This window comes from Malurus melanocephalus, unplaced genomic scaffold, assembly GCF_030028575.1.
Source record: "Malurus melanocephalus ecotype Western Australia unplaced genomic scaffold, MMel_1.1 scaffold_66, whole genome shotgun sequence".
Lineage (NCBI taxonomy): Eukaryota > Metazoa > Chordata > Aves > Passeriformes > Maluridae > Malurus > Malurus melanocephalus.
In genome coordinates, this window is record NW_026623298.1 from 2,249,758 (window position 1) to 2,274,964 (window position 25,207).

Here is a 25,207-nt window from a genome sequence, read left to right on the forward strand (position 1 = left end):
AGATTCAAATAATAAGAATGGCAGAAAACTCACCTTGTATATAGAAAGTCACTACAATTGGTTGAATTAGTAATTAAAGTCACTACAATAAGTTGAATTAGTAAACATTATCATGTAGTGGGATGAGCATGAGGTAGTGTGAGAAGAATGAGGGGATGAGAACACCTCTCTTCCACTGTCAGGTGACACTTCATCTTTTGCCTCAGACAGAAAGACTGAGGTTTTTAGTCGAAGTCACAAGCCTKGTGACTGAGCTCAGCTTTGGATTAAGATACTGTCATGGTTTCACCCAGCCAGCAGCCAAGCACCACATAGCACCACGAGGAAGGTCATGGAGGAGGCTCTAGAGAAGTCAAGAGAGGGGCAACAAGCCAGTCTACAGAACTTCCGTTCTCATTCATGCATGTTTTTATAACTTTCAGATCCTGAACATCCTTGAGCCCRTATCTGTCTTCTCTGGAAAAAGCCTCAACATCACAAACCAGGGCCCAGAGCTCTGAAGGGTAAATAGGATCACAGAACCAAGCACACAGATCACACTGACGCTGATGTGGGGATTTCTCCATGCAGCCATGTGTGTCATCCTCAGTTTAAAGGTAGCAATCATCAGTGTAGGAGTTGCACTTTATGTAACATACATGAGTTCCTTTTGAGGCCATTATTTATTCCTTCTGGGCACATGGGTTGGGGAGCTCTCACTTTCTTTGCTTCTCTCAAATAGGGGTGGGGTTGTGTGTTAATTGTTCAGATGGAATGCACWGCGGTGAGGTAATAAACACCAGTACAAACTGCAGTCCCAAAAGAAGTGTAGTTGTTGAAGTTAAACTGGAATTACTGCACTGTAGAATGTAGTACTCTCCACAATTCTTGAGTTAGGCCTACAGAGTTAGAGCCAAAAAACCAGAGATGATCAATAGGCTACTTCTWCAAAGTTTAGAGAAACCAGAATAGATCCATAAAAATTACACTTTTATAACTTAAAAGTGTTAGATGTCACAAACCCCTTCTGTGCACCTGATGATCAGCTTGTGACTGAAAACCACCTATTCACCTAAAACATTTAAGGACAGCCTCCTCCTGTAAACCACACAGGGAGCAGATCACACGTCATTTCACTCACAGGCAGATGGCATTAGCACTTGCCCAATAGTAGGAAACRGACTGTCCAAAATGCCACGCTTAAGGATAAGCCTGGCATTGTGTCRCTGTCACTAAGTCTTTACTCACACTTTGAAAACAGCACTTACTCATCACTTTAGCCTGTGCTTGGTTCTGCTCCCTGCTCTTATGCACATTGCACTTGAGGGCAAAAATACAGTCGTTCTGTACTACAATTTCCATGTCTGTGCACTGGTCTTGTGCAAAACTGCTGCACAAAACCAGTGAACYGCTTGGGGTTGTAAGCCACACTTCATTCTAGGAGGGTTCCCCAGCAAGGCAGATCCTGGCTCGTCATCCATSAAGGTCAAATGGAGTGTGCTCCTGTGTTTCCCAAAGGGCCATGCAATGAAAATCGCTGGTAAAAATGCTGCCTGTCTTCCCCCTCACACACCCACCCACTGATGTTCTGGATTAAGTCCTGCCTTCAATATGTTCAGAAGTCAGATTTGTCRCAACACACTTCAACCACTACCCAAAACTGGACAACCAAGCCAACACTGAATTTTGTTCTTTAGAAAATAAGAAATAAAGGTGAACTCGGAAAAATGATACAGCTGTGACACCCATGTTTCTAATGAACTTCAAGAGTTTGTGGTACTCTTTACTGCTTGTGCCATGAGATTTATGTATTTACTTTGTTGTTTGTTTCAACATACAGAAAACAAGACATACAGATTTTGATAAAAGGGTTTATGTTGATTACTTGAGCCAAGGATGCAGTAATTGATTTGGTGTATAAAACCTGCTGACCTCCACTGGAAGAGACACAACTGCTTTTCAAGCAGTTTTCTTGCACTTGAACATCTTTTTAACTCTTATAATACAGTGCTGCATTCAGGAGGGACGTTTTGAAGTCTGTGCACAAACACAAACTTCCCAGAGCAGGCCAGTTACCTTGCTGGGGAAGCAGTTCCACTATAACCATGCCACCTCCAGCTCATAACATTCCTCACAGCAGGGTCTGACAGAGGCTGGCAGGATGCTGGATTTCGTGTCCACTGGGTTTCAAAGATGTGAATTGCACAAGTGGGATCTAGTACTTAGGTTGTGCCTCGCTTTCCATTTATTACCACTGCCAACATGTTGGTGACTTACCTTGCCAGCATCAGGACACCTGCAGTCAAGGTCCAAAAAGGTTTTGGAGCCACTACTAATGGTATTATTTCACATTACTGAAAACCAAATCCTATTCCCCAGACTACAAGTGTTACTCCACCTTTCTCATACAGGCAGTTCTGAGAATCAGATTATAAAAAACACAGAGCGTTTTTACTTTTACGGACTAAATATATTGACACCTTTTGTACAAATAAAAGCAAATTATAGTATTACATTAACAAATTCTAATACAAAAACCGCGTATTTCATAAAATGCAATTTTAAAATCAAAGCTCTACAGAAACATAGAACTCCCCTATAAAGATGTCCAGTCCGCTGAGCATTGTTTGCTCAAAATATAGTTATGAACTTAAATACACTTGTAAGTGTATTACATTCAACTATACATTTGAATAAATGTGACTGAAATCAGAGATGAAGGAARTCTGCTTACTACTAGAAGGGGCTGTACAGCTCAAGTGAGAGCAGCCACCAGCTAAGTTCAAAACAGTCTGCCAGGGCAACTCTGCCTTGCTAAGGGCTGACCACATCTCTCAAACATGCAGCTGTCTGGGCAACACTTCAGTGTTACCATCAGTAACCTCAAAGAGAAAATGACGTAACTGTTGGCAGTAAGAAATGATGTCACAAGCCACATCCAAATCACAGGCAATGTCTTGCCTACACCACTTATAAACGAAAAGCTTTTCTTTAATAAAACTGATTTGTCAAATGTTCAAAACAAAATTTTGCCTATTGCTCTACTTCACCAAATCTACTCCTTTTGGGTTTTTAAATATTATGAAATGACATAACTAGATGAATTAAAGGTATACAAAATTATTATCTATCAAACATCCACTTTATACATAAACATTTCTGAAACAGATTTACAGTATACAGTTAGTTTATACAGCTTAAGCAACTGTTACAATATAATTTCTCTCAAACTGAAAGCAGCCAAAAGGTCTAAGGTTTTGTGAAAAGGTTCTTGGTCAACATTCAAATTTTACCTTTCCATCTCACACTGCTCACACCCATGTCATCAGAATAACATTGCAGGGTTCATTTCACAAACCATACATTAATCCATCTCACCGTATGCTGCCAAACCGGTTAATGTGCAAGAAAAGCTCATTAACTCCAATGTGGTTTTAAATACAATGTATCTACATTTTTCCCCAGAATGCTTTCGCTTCCTGAGCTAGACATAAAATACCTTAAAACAGGTTTAGACGCAGATCTGAGACCCCATAAGCAAACTACATTAAAATGCATAGAGGGTGGAAAAAACCCCACACCGCTTTTGGTAGCTCACACTACTGGTTTGCACTCTAAATACATTTTAGATGGATCTAATAGTCTATTGAATAAGGTAGCAAACGTACTATTTTAGCTGTCTAAACTCTTATTATTGTGTATTGCTTTTGCCTTTTATGACTATTTAASAGAATGTGTGTATTTTATGGGCTACTAAGCACTTCTTATAATTGTCATCATCGAGGTGACTGGATTTAGAAATGCTACAGCTCGCAACAAAAGCATGCAATTTTGGTGGGGGTTTGTTTGGCTTTTTAAGATCAAATATGATTGTGTCCAATACTACTATCTAAATCAAACGACAGCTTATTAAAACTGGCATTTTGCAGGTACATTTCAATATTTTAAATAATTTATTTCCAAAAATATTTGAGGCCACTTTTAATGACAAAGAATAAATCTAAACCAGAAACTAATTTTTGTTTGGATGAAAACAGATTTTGGAGCGGTGAACTCTTATTTTTGGTTCTGAAGTTCCAAAACCATTTTTGAAAGAAAAATTAATTTTCTAATCAAACAATTAATTAACTTCCAGTAAAATCTATATTATTAAATAAGCTTATACAGGAAATTGCAATACGGTAAGCTTGGGTTTAAGGTGCTATTCCATTCGCCCTGGAGTCTTTTAAGGACTTTACCAAGTGGGCATCATGTCCGGGAACCAGACTCTACCAAGATGCTTTGAAACTTCCCAATGAATCTGCTCTAAGCTGTATTTCTGATCAGGAATCAAAACTTCCTCCATAATAGAGAGCTGAGAGAGGCGACCGCCACACATCTTCACAAACTCAACAAAGGCACTGCAAGAGACTTCACATTCTCCGAGRCCCACGGCCGACAGGTACTTGCACCGCTCCGCAATGCAGATCAGCTCCTCGTCCAGTGGCCGTAATCCGTTGGCACACACCACCAGTTCAACCAGCCGCGGACACGTCATCCCAACACGGCCCAGCACGTCCTTGCTTACTGATCTTCCAAAGTAAAGGTGAGTGACAGGTATCTCATAACGAAAGAATGGGTCAAACTCCTCCTCATACAAGAAAAAGTACATGACTAGATTGACTTTAGGAGAATGCCTGATGAAAGCGTCCCAGCTGCTTTTCTGAATCGTGTGGAACTGAGTCTGTCCAGGATTTTCACTGACAACATCAATGCGCAAGTGTTCTAACCTGACGTGTTTCTCAGAAGACAAGGCAAGCAGCAGSTCATCACTCAGCAGGTGGTAGTTCAGTGCCAGCTCACGCAAACCATGGCACTGGTCAGCCACACAAAGGATACCTGTGAAAGAAAACATTATGCAAGGGGTTACATAGGTAAAGGCATTGATAACWGAACAAGAAACGAGTGAATTTGTGTGTGTGTTAGGAGGGTGCTACACACACCTATTTCAATGTGCAACCAAGACCTTAAATCAAAACAAAACTATACTGAACAACCTGAACGTGAATCTTTTTCACAAGCATGACCTTGTGACTACTTTGCACCTATATGTAAGACAGACAGACAGAATGTGACKAAATCTTTATTTTGCTAGGAATAATAAATAAGTTACAAGTATATAAACAGAAGTATTTAAATACATAAATAACATATTCTGACTGTTCTGCCCTGTTGTAAGACCACATATACTCAACTTCATTTTTGTAAAAGGTCCTTACTCATGATAAGCCATCTCTGGAATGCTGACTGCTCTGTGGCTGACAAAGCACCTGTGAATGAAACTTGTCACCTGGAGAAAGCCAACATAAAGTGAAAGTAAAATGAATGTTACATTTTAATTCACTAGAGAGGCTGCGGCAGTCAGTATTTGTTTTTTCTGACAAAGTATAAATGCTTAAATCTGGAAAAGCTGCAGCAAAAAAGAGGCACAGCACTAAAAATCTGGAGCAGTAATTTCTAGAACAGTTTTCAGACTCTGTCTTTAATGATTCAATATAATCTGCTGCTGATAGAAGACAAAAACATTGAAGAGAATCCAGTTTAGTCCAAGGTTTCCACTCATACTATTTGTAAATTCAAGCAATGGTATTATACTGGTAAAAGTACTGGGAAAAAAAAAAAGCACTAAAAAAAGCATACAGTCCTCTGCATTTCATGTGACCCAGAAAACACTGAAATGTGCAATACAGCCTTTCCATTAATAGAGGGGATGAGAACACAGCATTTAATATGGAACTGAAAAACCTGAGCTCAATACACTCCAGGTCTGAAGCAACAGGAAGAAATAGAGYAAACAGTAGTTATTTAAGGTGCAACTGTTAAACTTAAGCCTATACTGAGCATAAAATACTTTCTTTAAAAAAATAAAAACACAAAAAGATTGCATGAATCAGAAGGGTTACTATGATCACTCACTAAGGAGACTCAGACATGCTGCTTCAAAATATCTAGGTCTATTGAGTATATTAAGTATTTCAGGCAGTTTCAAGATGCATATACATTTTCTTATCTTGACAAAGCTTGTTGTCCTGGCTGCCATCCTTCCAAAAATAATCTTTGTTAACTGTACGAGTGCATTATGGATCAGTGCAACACAAAAAGGGAAAAGCTGGAGTTTAACTCAGTGATTTTCTATGGGTCTAGGACTGGATATCCACAGTCTGTCAATGAAATTATATATTTTACAAAAATGTATCCTCCATATAGAGCTGACAACAAATATAGTGTCAATAGCTCCAAGGGGGCCTGTCTGGAGTCCATGTAGTTCACAGAACATCCCTAGGCACTGCCTAAACCTTTACGTCACTGAGAGGTAAATGGCTCCGCTCTCTGATCTTACTTGCACAGATTTGCACCAAAAAAAAATCCCTGACCCATGAGTTTCCTGATAAAGGCACATCTTACACCTGGCTCTGCTTCCCAGCTCCCACTCCATGAGAAGCAGCCCTCCTACCCCTGTGCCACAGCAGAAACTCCACCTTTACAGGAACATTTTCCATTCCCTCTGTTCCAACAGTTAATATTTCAGAAGGGAAACAGCAAACAGAAGAAACTTCAGATAAGCTCACAAAGATCAGAAATACATCACTGCCTTTGTTTCTCCAGCCCAAGCTCAAACATGCCTCTTGATCTTTGTACAGTAATTTAGAGCAATTCACTGTTTGATATCAATCTTTTTCCTTTATCCCTGCAGCAGTGGAGTCTCTCATGCACTACTTTCATTACTCTTTTCTGCCCTTCACTAACAAATTTCTTGAGAACTGACCTGGTAATGAACATTTCCCCCTCCTCCAATTTGAAGACATTTTAACGGTATCTATAAGTAATTAGTTTTGCAACTCACAGCCCATTTGGTTCACTGAAATTTTTCCACATTTACAACAGCCTGCTAATTATAATATTCCCATTACAAAATAATCCAGGTCACATTTTCACACAGAGTCTCATTTTTGCAGCCTGCCTGCTCTTGAAGCCAACTACCCACACACCAGCTTCTTTCTTTTGTTCTACTTGGTGGTGGGTTGTCCCTGCCTGGACACCAGGTGCCCACCAAAGCTGCGCAATCACTCCCTTCTTCAGCTGGGCAGGGGAGAGAGAATAAAATTAAAAACTCAAGAGTGGAGATAAGGGGGACAGGGAGAGATCACTCACCAATTACCATCATGGGTAAAACAGATTCAACCTGGGGAAATCAGTTTATTATCAATTAAATCAGGGAAGGGTAATGAGAAATAAAACTGAAACTTMACACACCTTCCTCTCACTCCTTCCTTCTTCCCAGGCTTAACCTTCTCATGATTTGCTCTACCTCCTCCCCTCCCASCAGCACAGGGGGACAGGGAATGGGGGCTGCAGTCAGCCCTTCAGACATTGCTTCTACCACTCCTTCCTTCTCAGGAGGAGACCCTCACTCTTCCCCAGCTCTAGCATGGGGTCCCTTGCATGGGAACAGTTTCCCACAAAYTTCTCCAATGGCAGTCCTTCCCAGACTGCAGTTCATCACAAACTGCTCCAGCATGGGATGCCTGAAGTCCTTCAGTAACAGAGTCTGGTGTCCCCCACAGGGTCAATTCCTGCCATCAAACCTGCTCCAGAGTGGCCTACTCTCTCAACAGGTGCTTCCAAGAGACTCTTCCAGCATGGTCTTCCCACAGGGTCACAGCCTCCTTCAGGCAACCACCTATTCCAGCATGAGGTCCTCCACAGGCTGCAGGTGGATCTCTGCTCCAGCGTGGCCCTCCCAAGGGCTGCAGGGGCACAGCTGCCTCACCATGGTCTGCACCACAGGCTGCAGGGGAATCACAGCTCCAGCACCTGGAGCAACTCCTGCCCCTCTTTTTACCTCAGTGTCTGCAGARCTGCTTCTCTCAGATGTTCTCCTTCTTATCTCTCCAGCTGCAATTGCTCTCCTGCAGTACCTTTTCCCCTTCTTAAATGTGTTATTCTGGAGGCACTACCACTGTCACTGATGCGCTCAGCCTTAGCTCTGTTGGACATGGGGAAGCTTCTGGCAGTTTTCACAGAAGCCACTCCTGTAGCCYCCTCACTGCCGCACAAAACATTGTCATGCAAATCCAATGCATCTACTTTTTTCTCCATCTTAAGGCACACCCATACCTGAATTAAGCARTTAAACTCTCCTGCTGTTTGCTTAGCACTCCCTGGTTTTGTTACTAATGTGCCTTATCCCAATCTATTCATCTCCACTCCATAAAGGACAATAACAATTGTGYTCCTTAAACAGGCATGACCATTTCTTACCCATTGTTCCTTCAATTTAAAACCATGCAAGATACATCAATCAAAACACACCCATGCCTCCTCCCAAATTATCAAGTGTATGATGTTCCAATAAAGCATTCTAGCAAGGATTATCCACAAAGCAGCAAAGTCTGCTAAAACTGACAGGTTACTCTTTGACTGAAGTCCAAAGAAATGATTCCCTCTGCCTAGCTACAAATTACTGCGAAGAGGAAAGCCTTTTCCTCTTGACTGACATGTTACAGCTCTTGTACATCTCAGACACAAGGATTTTCAAAACCAATTTTAAGTTGGAAAAGCCAGGCACTCAAGCCAATTTAAACAACCCCCATCTATGATTACAAAGCTTTGGATGAAGCAACATTCCAGTTAATACACCCATGAACACTTTGCTGAACCAGTCCTCTGCAAAACATCCATCCTACATTTTCAGGACTTCTTTACACAAAACCAGACACAAGGCTTTGCAAAAGGTATTAAATTTGGCATTTTCTCTGAAGTCTACAACGACATGCCCTCTGCTACACTACTGCCTTCCCCTTTTAGTAATTATGCTGGTGAATTTGACAGATAATATACCTAGCATTTACAGATGCAATATATATGCATGAAGAAAGTTACAGTGTTATGGTTTCTACAGTTTCTACTCATCCTCAGAAGAGGAATTATACTAAATTGCCAGCATTTCATTTACAACTCCTCTTCCATTTCTTAGTGAAAAACTCTAAGTGTTAAGCTGATGGGCTGTGAATAAATTTCAAACTTGCTGTGCATAAGTCTACCAAAAATGTGAATTCTGTGAACTTTAACYATCTTGAATGATTTCATTCTTATACGGAGCTGGCTTCATTCTTGCACATTTAAAAATGTTAGTGAAGCACACTTGGTGATAGTAGATGTCTTGTACAGCTCAGTCTCATCTCCCCATTTTGATGCTGTCTGCAATTATTGTCCAGCAACAACTTTCTTTCAGAACAACTAAATCAGCATCTTCATAATCCATGACATGGTAACATTCACAATCCACCCATAATAAAATGTGGAAAAGAAACTCGTGTTCCAAAAAAGCTTAATTGTATTGGAATACTTAGTCATTGCAYAAATAGTGCACTATCTAGTCAACATTTACTTTTTAGGGTCCACATGAGATTAACTATTTGCCCACAACAGACATGCACTCTTTTATTATTAGCACAGTAGTCACTCTGTGGAAGGATGGACTGACCACTAGTTGAAAATGCTTTATTCAGTGATAGTTGTTGGTAATACCAAACTCGTCTTCCCTCCTACCCCACCCCTGTTTTTTTCAGAGGGGTACTGGTTTCAGACAGAATTTAATGCATGCATTAAAAAATCCAAACCAACAACCAACAAATCCCAGACAAACTAACCCCAAAATCACAGTAGCTTACCAGCTGGAGAAACATGAGGACAACTACTCATTTTCAACAGTTTGAGTGTGTCGCTGTTGTTTGCCACCAGGACCTTGAGAGATGGATCATCTACTGGTGTGTCATCAATCTTAAGTGAAGAGAGGGATTTGGAGTTCACAAACACCACTGTCAGTGCAGAAATAAAGTGAGACTGAAAAATAAAAGGAAGTTGAAATGAAAGCATAGTATCTGAAGTAAAAATCTCAATCGTTTTACACTGTACCTAATAGTCCTAGTTTTTACTTCTTGACAGCAATTTGCTGAAAAAGCATTGTTTTGATATAGCATAATTAAAAAATAATACTAAAACTGTTTTTTTAGTAGAGGAAGTGTAATAATTTTTTGCTATCAGTTTATTAGTTGGGCAAATCAGAATGAGTAATATCAGATGCTAATCAAGAACCTGACCCTGGACAATCCACTACACAAATTTAAATCTACAGAAAGACCATAAGCAAAGAGAAAGCCTAGCAGCCCTAGTTTTGAGGATTTTTTTAATGTCCTTTGAACAGATGAGGTAAGTAACACTCTAAAAGAAGCATCTTCTAGGAGAGGAATTCCTGCACTGCAAGTTGCGCTGCATTGGTGAGATGCAAACACAATCAGGAGTGGTTGTATCCAAAGCCAAATGATTGCACTGCCTGCCTACCACCCACACAAGAGTATTTAGAGTTTGGATGAATTTCTTGGAAAGCTAAACGGAAAGGTCCAAGCAGACACAAATGGCAGGAGATCAATTAATTACTGATTAAGCAGCATAGATAAGGTAGGGCCAGTGCTCAGCATTTTTACCAGAACCACTGAAACTTACCAGTAAAGACAGAGCCCAGGGAAACTGAACTGGAGAAACAGAAACTAAGGAGCAGATATAGCAATGCTTGTAGAAACCACTGGTGGTATGAAGTGAATAATTAGTGCATCTTCATGATCTCTTACATGACCAAATACAAGACTTTTTAAAAGTCTTTTMTCGAYGCACAACACTAAGTATTGTAAAAAACTGACCTGCTACTTTGATTTCAATCCTGTTTCACTCTCAGCCACAGGCACATATCCTGAATACAGTTGTATGAGAGATGGCCTGCCAACTATACTTTTTCATTCTTAGGCAAGGTRTTTATAGTTTTTGATAAAACTCACACAATTAGATTTAGAATAGGATGTGCTGCTCTCACCTTAACGCAAACTCTCAAAGTCAGTTCATGCAAATGGGAACAGGAAGTTCAACTCAGAATCTTTACATACTTTGGCTTTAGGGACCACTCCAACTGTCCTGACAATATGCTGATTATGTATGTTATGTCCAGAAGAAAAGATGCTTTACTATTATTTCCACTCTGTATTATGACAGTGTCAGTACTGTGTTTTTATTCTATGTTTAGAAAAAGAAGGCTGTTAAATAGAGGCACAAAGGAAGTTAACCACACTTATAAAAGCAGGTAACTTGAAACTTCTAGTTTGAAGAGCCAGTGGAAAATAGGCAGTATCCCACAGGTAAGAACTGGTGTTTTCAGTATTGGCACATATGTAGCCTGTAATACTATTCTTTAAAAGCTTCTACTCATGTAGAATGTACTTAGTGAAAAGACAGGCAATACAATGCTAAAGGTGAGTTAACCTGACATGTGGCAATTATTTGTATTTGAGAACAGAAGAGCAGTGATGAAGATAATGCCAAGTAGACTTCCTATACAGTCTGGAAAAAAAAACAAAACAACCACACAAAAAAAGTCCAAAACCACAGCAAAGTATTAACCATTTTCCAAATTAATTTATCTTTGTCTGCTTCTCATCTAATGGACCTGTCACTAACAGCTTTCCACAAGAATTCAGTCATAGCCAAATTAAATTCTTTAGTTTCACTAGTGGTCCCTTATGCCAGTGACAATATTATTGAAGTGGTAAACATCAAAAGGCAAATTATGCTTAGAGCTAATTTTGTCTTACTTTGAATTTATTTTTTAAGGCCAAGTGCGTATCTACTGAGAACAAATAAAGGAAGCCTGTGCTTTGTAAGCCTTAAAGCTGAGTAAGAACATGGCATGAACAATTACAAATAATTACTCAGATTACTCAGCTAGACGAATAGGACCCTAACATAGCCCTCCTGTGAAAACTAAGAGAGCTAAAGCAGCATTCAGATTAATAAAGAAACAGTAAGAAAAAAAAGTTTGTCCTTTCAGCTCTAACAGACTGAGACTATGGATTCTTTTACACTCCATTCAGGTTTTCTTATCATCACACCTCAAAAAACATCAAAAAAGGAAAAAAAGCAGCAAAACTAGTTCAATTATCTGAAAAGCCTCTTTGAAAACTAAGGATTAAAAATACATATTCMAGAGAGTTACATGATGTGGCAGTGACCACTGCCAAGGATAATAACTGATAATCCTTCTGTAGCTAACCTTACCTGTAGCCTATTTCCTTTCCTGAGGCTGTTTCTATTTCCTCCTTGTCCTTACTGCCATCACCAGCAATGACATCACTAAGGTCTAGCTAATACACTATTTGTATCTGGCCCCTCACAACCTCTCCCCTACTCCTTAGCAGTTGGTACACTTCCACCTCACTAGCAAGAATGCTTCTTTAGAAGCACATATAAGAGATTTGTTGTCTTCTAGATTAAATGCCTTTCAACAAGACCTGATTTTTGGTAAAAAAGCAAGGTAAAAATCTTGACTGAAAATTTCAGAAACAGAGTGCACTTCACCAAGGACACCGATGCTTGACTGMATGACATCAAGTCCTGAAAATCATGATCCTATTTCTTTCTGAAAAGAGATCATTGATCGTGTAAGCCCTATGGCAAGTCCACATGGATAAAACTTTACCACTCATTTGATTGTAATTGTCTCCTAAACATCCCCCACAACACAATTGTACAGATCTGAACTGTCTAGCCTCTTAACTTGCACCATTCTGCTCAGCACTACATTGAGGTCAACAGACAGTMGGACTTGAAAGAACAAGGTCAGGCCTACGTTTTCACATGATTCAGAGACTGAATGGAGCTTGAGATACTGTGATGGATATCTCCCTTTATTAGAGACCAGACCACTAATAAACTTTTCTTAAACACAGATTCATATTCCTATGATAGAACTTCTCATAAAGTTATAGAARTACTGTATGAAACACTGCAATACTTTGCAATAGAATATATACATATTAAAATACCTTTGGTAAATCCATGAAGCTTGGCCGGGCAGTTGAAATTAGCCCCAGTGTTTTCAGAGAGCAATTCACAAGCTGTGATAAAATATCACAAGCTGCTTCTGCAGATTCCTTGCTACTGTCCACCTTAAAACAAAATGAATTTCACGTTCAGAAAGTACTGCAAACATACTCTTTTTTTTTTCACTTWATCTTCTGAAATGGGAAGTCAAATCCCACTACGAAACACCATCACTATTATTCTTTTCCCCCAAAAAAGTACACACCAAAAATCCAAGATAATTTACTATAAATTTACTAAACACACCATAGCAAGGGGTCAGCTAAACAGTTTTTTTCCAAGATATTCAGTCCACATCAAATAATAAGCAAGTGGAGGGTCCAGAGCCTATCCCAATTCCTCTTTATATWCTTCCTTACTAAAATGCAAGAATTCTATAAATCCTTTACTATGTGCAAAAGCTGCCTGTTTTTACAGTGGTTCAGTTCATAAAATTGAGCTGCTGGAGGGCTAAGTGCATTATCACATGAACCTGCGTGACTGGCCCTTCAGTGTTAAAATCACAACAAATCTGCAGTGGATACTCTGGAGAAAAATAAACATCAGAAGACAAAAAATCAAATCAACACAACACCTAAAACTTTCATTAGTCAGCTTGTTATCCACCCAAATCACTTCTTGTGTCTCCAAYGGACTTCCCTGACACTCAGGTGCGCTTTCCAAATAAGCCCTTCTATACAACAGTCATGACAGCTTTGCAAACCTACAGAGCAGTATAAAACTTGGTAACAGGATCAAATTTAACTCTGCCATATGCCACGCTAACTTGGCAGCAATAAAGTCCAACGAATGTTCATTTTCTGCTCAAACACAAACTGAAAAACCTTGCTTTTCAACAATCCCATCTTTCCTTGCCTACAAAAAATAACCCTCATGTTTTCAGCCTTTACAGAGGAATGGTGAGTGTTTCACCTACTTCCTTCAGTGATCGTGTATTCTGCAGCACTGAAGGACAGCTGAAGCAACACATTCAAAAAATGAAGGATCACTCTACAAGCCAAGGGCACCCAAAATTCTTCAAAATCACTTAGTGTAAAGCAACACAGACAGGAGGTAAGACATTAGAAGACCATTCCACTACAGCCTTAAGTTTCCTATATTTGGACATTGATAAAAGCCCTGCAAACCTTGAGGTAACAGTTTGTATCTGCTATTCCAAACAAGCAGCAGCAATACATGTGATCCGGCAGAGGTGACTCAACTACTCATATGCTGATGATTACAGCATTAGAACTGCCTGATCTCAGAAACAAGTACCCTGAACTTGCTGCAGAAGTAATTTCCTTTCCAAATTTCTCACATACCTAATGCGTATGCAGCCAAGAGATTCACAGCAACCTTCCAAAACACACTAACACGTAAGCCAACATTAAAGGTTTTCATCTGCTGAAAATAATTCCACAGTGTTAAAAGAACCAATTCTCCCAAACTGTATTTCTCAGGCAGGAACAATCCTATGCAAATCCCATGTACTTCCGCAGTCACCCGAAACACAGTTGTGCTGAGTAGAGACAATCACATCCAATTTAATATTAAAACTGGCAGTTGCTGACTAGTAGTACTGTAGTCACTCTCTGTGCATTAGATGATTTCTAACCACGAATATTAGAGCCAAGGCCCTACAGGATATGAAATGGGGAAATGATCAACTTATGCATCCTGATGAAACTTAATTCTGAGGCAGGAACCCACACATGCAGTTGTATCAGAACTGAATTATTTCTGTCTACTCAATGAATCAGAATTTTAAGCAGCTAAACTGCTACCAAAAATAAAAAAAAAACAAACAAAATAAAAAACCAAACCAAACAAAGAACCCCCCCGAAAAACCAAAAAAATAATCAAACCAAAAAACCCGTCAAAAAAAACCCGATAAACAAAGGACCCATAAAAACAAAACAAAAAAAAACCAAACAAACCACACCATCAAACAGATTCCCATCTAACAGAAATAAGGCAACGAAAAGATATGGTCCTGAAAATACATCAGAACAAATTAATTGGGAAGTAATCTCCATGTCTACATATCCATTTAAAGAACCCATTTTTTTCAGTATACCAAACCTGAAAACAAGGCCACTTATCACACTGACAGCTGCCCTATTTCTTTTAGAATAAATTACTTTTAAAAAGCCTATAAAATACAGTACCTTGAAGCTCACATACTGCAGGTGATTGGAATGCCTCTTTATTATTTGCTTGATCAGTTCGGGATGGGTAGTCCTCAAGTTAGATGTAGCTGGTTGATTCAGTTCAAACTCAAAGCACCTCCAGAGATCAGGCATRTGAAACACCTGGTTCCAGCTCCTGCAGACCTGGGATGCATGAGCACGATCCAGAAGGGGCAAGTACTGAAACACCTGCAGGATAATGTCTTGGAGAAGGTTTGCCCAGTCAGGACTCTGCACAACTATGGTTTTCTTCTCTACAACCTTGTGTCTCTTGGATTCCTTCTCAGTTGTTTCTTCAGATGAACTGCTGTTGGCCTCATTAGTTTTCCTTCCTCGTTTCATCCTACAGAACCAATACAAAAAATAAATCTATTTATTTTGTAAACATTATAGAGCTGAGAACAATATTATTAGAAAATGGTGGAGGTCACAAAAGGTATTTTCTCAAACAATGCTTTGACAAGAGTTTTTCTCCTCCCATATATAAAGAAAAAAACCCAATTAACAATTAAACCAGTCRCAGTCCAGAAATAACATTATCATGTAAACTCATCTCTTTAATATTACTTTTTTAATCATTAACAGTGCCAACCCATTTATAACAGTCACTCTCCTTTCRGTGTTTCATTTGTGTGTTTGAGAACACTTTGAACCTAATTTGTTTTACTGTGTTGCTGATTATCACTCTACAGTTCTACTAATGAAAAGTAGAACAGTGTTCTAAACAATTTTTTGAAACAACATCCATACTGCTGCCCCAGTCTTCTTTATAAGGAACAACAGTTGAAACTGTGGAGATGAAAATCATGCAAGGAAGTAAATAATTACTGTATGCATGCTTGAGGCACTCCATATTGCAGATGATGTATCAGACCAAATAATTTTTTTCTCAGAAAGGAAGAGTATTTTATTTTTTAATTTATTTACTTAAAATGCTGCTTCAATAGGAATCTGGTTTAAATCAGTATCCTCAAAAATGTATTTCATCAAGTCCATTGGTGTGTTTTCCTTTTTCCAGCTACTAAATAGGGATTACGGAAGATTTCCAGTAACAGTCTGGAAGCTTCAACTCACAAAAAAAACCAAACAAAAAACAAACAAACAAAAAATAAACCCAAAAACAACAAAAAAAAAACCAACACCAAAAAAAACCCACCCCACAGAAGGGCCAGAAAACTTTCTTCAAAATTATAGTAAATTCAGCACGCCTGAGGCAAAAGGTTGCAGCACCGTTTTTTCACAATGACATCACTTAAACAATTCTACCATATATTACATTATTAGAGAGGAAAAACCCCTAACCATTACCTACATCTGAAATTAAACTACCATCGGGCTTTGATCCAAACRTGTTTTCTTGTACATGCCATCCTACAGTGAACTTGGCATCTGAAAATTTATTTTTAAAAGCCTCAGTGTGATGCACACCATGTCCTAAAGGGCTGTGATACATCATACTAAACTACGATACACTCAATACTAAAGCACTGAAAGAATCCAGGGGTGGGGTGGGGTGGGGTGGGCCTGACACACAAAGGACCTCCAGCCTCCATGATTTCTAGAAGATAAATAAGGACTTGATACACAGTGAAATTATTCTGGTTTAACATTCAAGTACAATTACATGTCTAAGATTACCATATGCCCAGTCCTTCTAGGATCTGGMAAGTTAAGTTTCCCTGCTATGTACTGCAACTAATGTTGGAAGCACCTCTTAAAACAAAATGCAAGTGAAAACTTACACTGCTTATAATCCAATGCATCACAGATTATTTTCTCAAAGGCAGCACCTCTCTACCTATCTTAAAAATACTTTAATCCTAGCTGCTCACATGACAGAAGCAAGCTATCATCACCTAAAGTCTAAAGCCACTCATAAGATGATGCAAACAAACCTGAACATACGGTCATCAAAGACTGATGAACAAAATTTGTCTCCTCACTTTTTTCAACTCCCAACTTTTACTCCCAGCAGCACTTGGACAAGCAAAGGATGAAAACAGTACTGGGAAAAAGTCTCTACTTGCTTWCTGAGAGCTATTTTCCGTGATTCAGTTCACGACTACGAGACTATGCAAAACACAATTCCTGTGCTGGAAGAAGCTTTTTGCCAGAGACAGAGTTCTGTTGCTGAGCCACTTCACCAGTGAATAAAAGCAAGAAAACTGAACAGYGACTCAGAACCATCTGCAACTAACAAAAATATAAAGGAATTGGATTTTGCAATCATGAAAATGGAATTCAACTTAAAATTAATCAAGAATTAATTGGCAAATCCACTGCAAGCCTGTCATGTTTCTGTTTCAGATAACAACTCAGCATAGTATTAGAACASTATTTATAATAAGTTAGTCTGAAATGCAAAGTGTGCTTAAACTTTAGGCTAAACAGATATTCCAAATAACTAGGTTACAACAAGCTTTCACCACAGGCAAGCCATTCACTTGCCAAATTCAGGCTTGCCTGTTTGATGTCTAAGTCTTTCCAAAGCCATCTGTAAAAAGCTACACAAGGYACTCTTAGACTTGGCTCTCCTATTCCGAGATCTTGTCTTATGTTTTGCTAATCAGGTAGTAAACCTGCATAAATGTTCCAGCTTTATAGGCTACTTCTATCACTGCATTAAGGTAGGGTTTGGGGTTTTTTTTCTGTCTTTTTTGTCTCACTTYCAGAGAAGATCAGGAGGGAGCTGCCACTGACAAAAACCGTATTAATTTTTCAACTGGAAAAAAGCCTCTGTGATGTGCCAACAGAAGCGAACCAGGTCATCAGTCTCCCAATCTGCACCTCTGAGTTAACTGTGATGAGCTGTAAGTAGTTAACGTATGCTGGTTACAGACCAAAATCGTCTCTTGGAAGCTGTGGGATACTGTCACATTTTTATAAACAGCGAATTTAAAAAAAAAAAGAGACCACACAGCCATCACTACAGGTATATTGATCATGATTTCTTCTTCCAAGGAAATTAGATGTTACATGTTCTAAATGCTATGACTTACAGCAAGGGATGGGGAAAAAGTAAGATTTCCAGACAACTTTATTACCAACATCTTGGATGCTCTTGTAATTAAAAAGAGATTAAGTACAACATTTCAAAAGTATTTCCTTGGCAAACTTTTTCCAAACAGGAAAAAAGTGCTTAAGCTCAAGACTAAAAAATATGATTTTAAGAATGAAATGACTGTTTTGTCATCTACTTTCTAAACAATTTGTTCATCTAGTTTTTGGCATCTCGTTTTGCCAAACTTAAAGTATCAGAACAATTTTGGTTTTTTTTTTTTTTAATGTAACTGCTTTCAACCTCTTTACATGACTAACAATAAAACAAATATAAAATTTAAAGAATACATATTTGCCTGCAGAAGTTTGTAAAGCCATCTGGAAAGATACTGGGAGTTCCGTTCACTTTGCTTTATGGATCCAATAATTTAAAGATTTGACCATTTGAAATTCAAGGCCAACTTTTCAACAAGGAAGACACGWACACAAAATTCCTTTGTAGCAAATTACCGTATGAGTAAAACCTATTTTTCAAGGAATGATTACTTATCAYTTCTTAGCAATGCATGAACCATCAATCTCGCTTTCAACTCTCTCAGGCATACTCAGGCACACATGTATCGATGTTTTTCAAACTGCTGCTAAAATCAACTTTGCTTTAGAAGCGAAGATCTTAGCAGAAAGGCAAAAAAAAAAAAAAAGACAACAAAGACCAACTCTACCGATGCAGAGAGAATGGCTGAAAGCCGGGTGCCTGACTACTTACGATTTTCCAAGTTAATTTCTCCACCTATTAYAACGACTTGTATCTGAACTCCGCACCTGGGCGCAACCCACGCTATCTTGTTTGCAATAGTCATGTCCAACCCTAATCACACAGTTCAGTCACCGAGGAGGAGGAGCAAAGCACGTGCTTAACATTGTTTTTATTACCGAGTAAGGTGCAGCCAGAACACAACGGCAGTTAAAAAAAAAAAAAAAAAAAAAAAAAAAAAAAAAAAAAAAAAGAAAAAAACCAACACACAACCAAAACCAAACAAAACAAACCACTGTGCAGAGCTGTTTGCACCGTACTGATAACGCTTACCCAGGAACCTGCTCGCTGTGCCTCACCCCCGCACCAAGGCTGGTCTAGGAACACCAGGAATGCGCTAAAGCGGAGCACGGGCAAAAACAGGGAGCGACCCGAGCACGAACCCAACCCCTCCCTGCCGCAACCAACCTGTTCCGTTATCAGGACACAGAGCGGGCTTCACGATTTATTATCGCTATCACGGGAAAGCTGCGAGGCAGCGACCCCCAAAATCGAARGACTAAGATTCAGGGACCGCCCGCTACTCCCGAAGAAGGTTCCCCTCAGGGTCGGCTCCTTCCGGCCCAGCCCCGACTCGGAACGCAGGGCTCCGCCAGCCCCGCAGGCCCCGAGCTCCRCCGCCCCCGCCGCTCCCGGGGCCTGGGACCCTGAGGGCTGCGCCGCCGCCCGCCCCTTCTCGCCCCGTCACCTGGCGGCTCCCTGCTGCGCTTCCTATTAACCGGGGCTCGGGCCGCGCTGGCGCCTCCGCTCCGGCCACATCAGCTCTCTCCRCCGAAGTCAACCCCAGGGCCGCCGCTTCTTCCCCCGGCCGTCCGGTCCGTCCCGTCCCGCCCGCGTCGCCGCTTCCCTCCTTCCCTGCCTCGCTCTCTGTTTACTTCCAGCGGCGGAAGCGACGCGAACCAGCCAAAATGGCGGCGGGCGGGCGGGCGGGGAGGCGRCGGCCCCGCCCCTCCCTCAGAGCACTCCGCCCGCGGCGCCGCCAGCGAGGGACGCGCTCGCTCCTCCTCTCTGCTCCTCTCTGCTCTCTCCTCTCTCCGCCGGGCTCGGCCCTGGGCGTCGCCTGCCYGGGGCAGGGAGTCGTGAAGTCTGGGGGTGTGCCGGGGGTGGTCCCAGAATCAGTTAGGTTGGAAAAGCCCTCCGAGATAAKCGAGTCYAACCTGTGACCGAACACTCCCATGTCAGCCGCGCCATGGCGCTCAGTGCCTCCTCAATGCCGTGTCCGGTCTCCCTTAAACGCCTCCAGGGATGGTGACTCCACCATCTCCCTGGGCAGCTCATTCCAAYGCCTAATCACCCTTTCTGTGAAGAAATTCCTCCTCATGTCCAACCTGAACGTCCCCTGGCACGGGTTATAACTATGTCCTCGTGTCCTGTCACTTTGCCCGGGTGAAGATGCCGAGCCCGGCGTGGCTACAGCCTCCTCTCAGGGATTGTGGAGAGTGACAGGACCCTCCTTTTCTGCTGGCTAAACAACACCAGCTCCGTCAGCTGCTCCTCACAGGACTTGTGTTCCAAACACTTCCCCAGTTCTATTGCCCTTCTCTGGACATGCTCCAACATCTCAATGTCTTTGATGCAGTGAGGGGCCCAGAACGGGACACAGCACTTCAGCTGTGGCCTCACCAGTGCCCAGCACAGGGGGACAATCGCTGCCCTGGTCCTGCTGGCCACACTATTCCTGATACAACCCGGCTGTCGTGAGCCTTCCTGGTCGTTTGGACACATGGAATATTACCAGCAATGGAGYTGTGTCTTTATCACCAGTACAGCCGGTTAGGATCCGTGACTTGAGAGCTCCGTGTGAGACTGGCCTTAGGATAGATGTAATGGGGGAAGCAAACCACCAAGGTGTGCTGGGGCCAGCAGGTATTCAGAATGATGYGCTGGGGATATTGCCAGGCAGAGAAGATAATGTGGCATGTGACATTTCCTGTAAGCTGCAAATGCCTTGTCACCATGTGTCCCTCACATATGTGGTACACTCCAATATGCCTCATTTCTCTACCTTGGATGTGTCTAAACTGTCCACAGTTGCTGAGATTTACAAAACTTAATTATTCATTTATTGCAAGTTATAGTAAATAAATTACTGCTGGAATGGCTGTGATCCCAATTCCTGCCATTAAGTTTCTTGGAAACAGCTGGATGTGATCTGGTGCTTGCCCCAGTCTTGAAATGGCTCTGAAACATTCTTCAGTGGTCACTCACATCCCTGAAATCTTTGAGAAGCACTTTAGGTAAATATGTTTCCTTGCATACATAAAGTCTGTTATTTTTTTTTCCATTTTTAAGTCTACTTCCTTGAGATTATTAGTGAGGAAAAAATATTTGTATGGAAAGAGGATTGTTTTTCAGTGGGGAAATGTTCATTTTTATTTTGAGTTTGTGTGAGAAAATAATATCTTTTTCTCCAGTTCAAAATGTCTTGAGCCATTTACTAAAGCTCAGCCATTATAGTTCTGTGCGTATTTATGAACCTCCATCTGTCTTCAGCTTTTCAGGAAATGCAACAAAAATCTGGAAATAAGAGGTGAGTTATGACCTCACCTTGTGCAGATTAATGAACATCTTAGACAAGCTTGTAAATAGCAAATATATGACTGTATAGTTTGCTCAGTTATATGAGACAACTGTGTGAACCTTGGTAGATAATAAGATGTGTTTAGGAACAAAGCCAATACTGTCAAGAAACCTGCAGTAACTTTTGCTGTCCCCATGTGGAAATATTCAGTGTCTTCAATTCTTGCTGCTTAGGAATTGTATTTTCAGCCCTGTGTTCCAGCAGAGCTGGTTTCTAATGGTGGGAAGATAACAATTTCTAGTAAAGGGAGGTTATATTTGCAAGTATATAACTTGCAAACTGCTGGAGATGTGGGAGACAAAGTCAGAATCTGACTGCAAAGGTTGGAACCAGACCYGGGCCCACTCTGTAGGAGAAGGATCTATTATTTGTCAACAAATACAAAGCAAGTAGCTATACTTCTCCTGGTCACCTCTCTTACTGCTTTAAAGCAGCATTACATCCATTATGATGTGATCTAACTGAGCCATGTCATGTGAGATCAGTAAAAATATATTTTCTTCTTGGTCAAATTCTGGGGTCTGCAGGAAAAAAAAAAAAAAAAGGAACATCTTTTGACCAAAACAAATATTCTCTGAGTTTGTATAGAAGTCTTGGGTGATGTAACATCTGTAACATGTCATTATTTTTAAGGTAACATTACTTTAAAACTCTTTCTTATATTATCTGAATTTCAGTGTATTGACTTACAGGGAGGGACTTCTTACAGTGCCGTGCAGTTACACTTTGCTGCCTTATCTTCAGGGTAAACAAAGTTTGGCTCACTGCCTCTGCCCTTATTTGCTTTGTTGTAACCGCTTGTGTATGTTTTAGGCACCCTTTGTGTGTGTAGGAGGGGAGAGCAAGTATGGAAAGAACCCTCAGTGTCACATATCTGGGGACAGAGCAGCTAAAATCAACAAGAAAGGCAGCTGCAGCTCTGTCCTTGAGGCTGAACCAGGCCCTGGACATAGTGCAGAGCACTGACAAAAATGTCTGTGGTGTCAGCTGGTGAAGCACAAGAACTGGAGAGTTCATCAGAACTGAATGAAAGAAAACCTGGGGGCAGCTCCTGGTGTGGGCTCCTGGTGACCCCCCAGGGCTGGCTGTGGCTTAGGTGCCAGGCAAAGCCCTGCTGTTGGCAGAGCTCTTGGACTCAGGGAGGTGGCACTGAGATAGGTGGCAGCAGATTGCAAAGGGTCCAAGTAGTAAAGGTCCAAAGAACATTCTCAGGTCTGGGCTGGTCTGTGAAAGAGCTGTGTTGTTGCCAGCGGAGGCCRGGCACCTTAGAGCTTCAGTCAGGAACTTGGACTCCTTTATCAGGTGTGTCGCATTCTGTAGTCTCTCTGCCTTTTTAATCACTTAACTAACAGGTGATGAGTTTTTGAGAGAAGAATATTTTAAATTATGAATGTGAAATTATTTTTATTTGTGTACACTTTCAGTAGTAACAGAAAAAGTCCGGGGCCTGTGCTGAGCCCTGCTATGCAGAAATTAGACTATTGAGGAAACTACATTGTAATTTTTTATTTTTCTGAAACAGAAGGAGAAGCTCTCTGAAGTTCCAGTTTTTCTGGTGGAAGAGTCACTCGCTTATGGGAGAGATGTGAAGCAGCCCTCACTGTCACCTTGTGAGGAAGAGGAACAGCCCACGAACATAGAAGTCAAGAGATAACCAGTAAAATCCCAGAGTCTAATGGGGGATCTCACCACCTCAGGCTCGGGTTGTACAGGAGCACCTCATTTCAGCTAGCAGACTGCCTGCCTGATGAAGCCACAGTCACCTTGCAAATGCCAGGTCTTGATTATAAATGCTGCACCTTTTAGCACTGAAAGTCTCCTGTGCTGACTTTCTGGCCATACTCAACTAGCTCTGAAGCATTCCTGAAGCAAGCAGCTGTGCTCCACCCTGATAAGCCTGGCTTGCATTTGGCTAGGGTAAGAATGCAGAGGGGAAAATCACAGTAGTTGGAAGAGAATTAAGTAACAACAACAGACCAGATCCAGCTATGATGAAAGTATGTCAGGCTTTCAGGGCATGAGTAGCCCATTCAGATTTAATGAAAATACAAGCTGTGAAAAACATGGAGAACATTAGTGTGATAAGTAGTGGCTGAAAGACCTGGTCTAGAATGTTGATGACAATCTTAATCCTCAACAGATTGCACTGAAAAATAAAAACCAGAGGAAATCTGAACTTGTTCTTTATCAAATGCCAAAAGAAGTGAATGTTTTTCAGCAATAGATATCATTAGGGAAACTTCCTGGTCTTATTATCTTAATATATCTATACAGGAAGATTTTCTAGGGCATGGAACTTTCTTACACTGTTGAATGTGGTATTATGGACTGATAAAATAAGTACATTCTATCTATCACAAGCAAGACTCATAAAACAGGGACTGTAACAAAAAAAAAAACAAAAAAACAAAAAAAACAACAAAAACAACCAAACAAAACAAAAACAACAAAACCACAAGTGAAATGGTCTTTAAACTAGTGGGCCTCAATTTAAGGCCTCATGGTCACAGAACAATAAAAAGATAAAACTAAGGAYAAGCAACAGCAGAATAGAGTGTTGCTTGCAACAGGCTGATTACCTGATGTCTACCTCATGCTTCAGTAGAAGCTGGAGAGAATTCTTTTAAAAGGCTCCTCACTGTCTAAATATTGTTTCTGTCTCTAGAGGCTCTAGTTAATTCTTTCCAGATGAATAGCTCACATGATTGCTCCATGGGTAAAAGCTGTGGTACCACTCTGCTGYATTTTGTTAGGTAACAGTAAAAACTACTGTTTGCTGGAATCCCTCTCATCTGGGAGTCTYGTGGCATGGCCTTGGCTAGGGCTGCATACAAACGGGTGGAGTGGGCTGYGCACAGCGGCACAGATAGCGCCTCATCTTTGCCATGGTGTGAACTGTGGACAGGAGAACAATGCTGCTGGAAAGGGACAGCACCAGCTCATCTAAGTGTSGACCTGACAGCATCCTGGTGGAAGAGGTTTTTGTTTACAAGGCTTTTCTCTGCATTCTGTGCAGCTCCTTGCAAATCAGTGCAAATCAGACTCTGCCAGTGGGTGAGGAGTTAACATGATTAGCAAGCCACAGTGRTAAAAATTCCCAAACAGACTTATTGCTAAGAGGGGGCTGGCATTTGTATTAGGATTAGCCTTGGTACCAAGGCACAGAAGAGGGTACTTTATGTGTCATGTGAAACGTGTCCTGCAAGGACACCCTAATGCTGGGTTTCAAATACGGCTTGTTTGTAAGTCTTGTTAGCACTGGGGGCAAACCCCCAGTTATTCACCAGTTCCTTGAATGTATGAGTGCTGGATGAACAGATCCAAAGTCCTGTCAATGGGCACCTATTCATGGGTAATGTCAAATTCAGTCAACAAACAGTAAGGCAGTCAGGGCCAAAATGTAGGACTTGGCTGTTGGAAGGTAGRTAATTGTGCCCAGCCTCCATCATGAGGGAAATAAAGATTTATGAGCCTAGGCCATTCCACAACCCACTGGGAGCATGGAAAAAACCCAAAGATGTAGAAATAGAGACAACAATCTTATGAGTAACAGCATCTTGAACTGGAATGTTATTGCTCAAATTCTTTTTGGAGAAAAGGGAGACAGAGGTGGATGCAAACACAGTGTATCATCTTACATACATTATGTCCATTAGAGCAAAACCTGTGGGGAGTTGTGTTTACACCAACTCC

The 25,207-nt window shown here is 40.9% G+C and overlaps 1 protein-coding gene across 2 annotated transcripts; it reads right to left on the minus strand.

Moving 5' to 3' along the window:
• Positions 1–1,769: 1,769 nt before the first annotated feature.
• Positions 1,770–19,877, minus strand: FBXL3 (F-box and leucine rich repeat protein 3). Of its 2 annotated transcripts, none has more exons than XM_057366490.1 (5): positions 19,622–19,877; positions 15,099–15,462; positions 12,891–13,013; positions 9,693–9,864; positions 1,770–4,857 (listed from the first exon to the last, which is right to left on the minus strand). In XM_057366490.1, exons 2-5 carry the CDS (start codon positions 15,459–15,461, stop codon positions 4,214–4,216), a joined length of 1,302 nt encoding a protein of 433 aa, XP_057222473.1. In that variant the 5' UTR covers position 15,462; positions 19,622–19,877; the 3' UTR covers positions 1,770–4,213. The 2 variants fall into 2 exon arrangements, with proteins under 2 accessions (XP_057222473.1, XP_057222474.1); XM_057366491.1 differs by lacking the exon at positions 19,622–19,877 and adding an exon at positions 19,342–19,423.
• Positions 19,878–25,207: the final 5,330 nt, after the last annotated feature.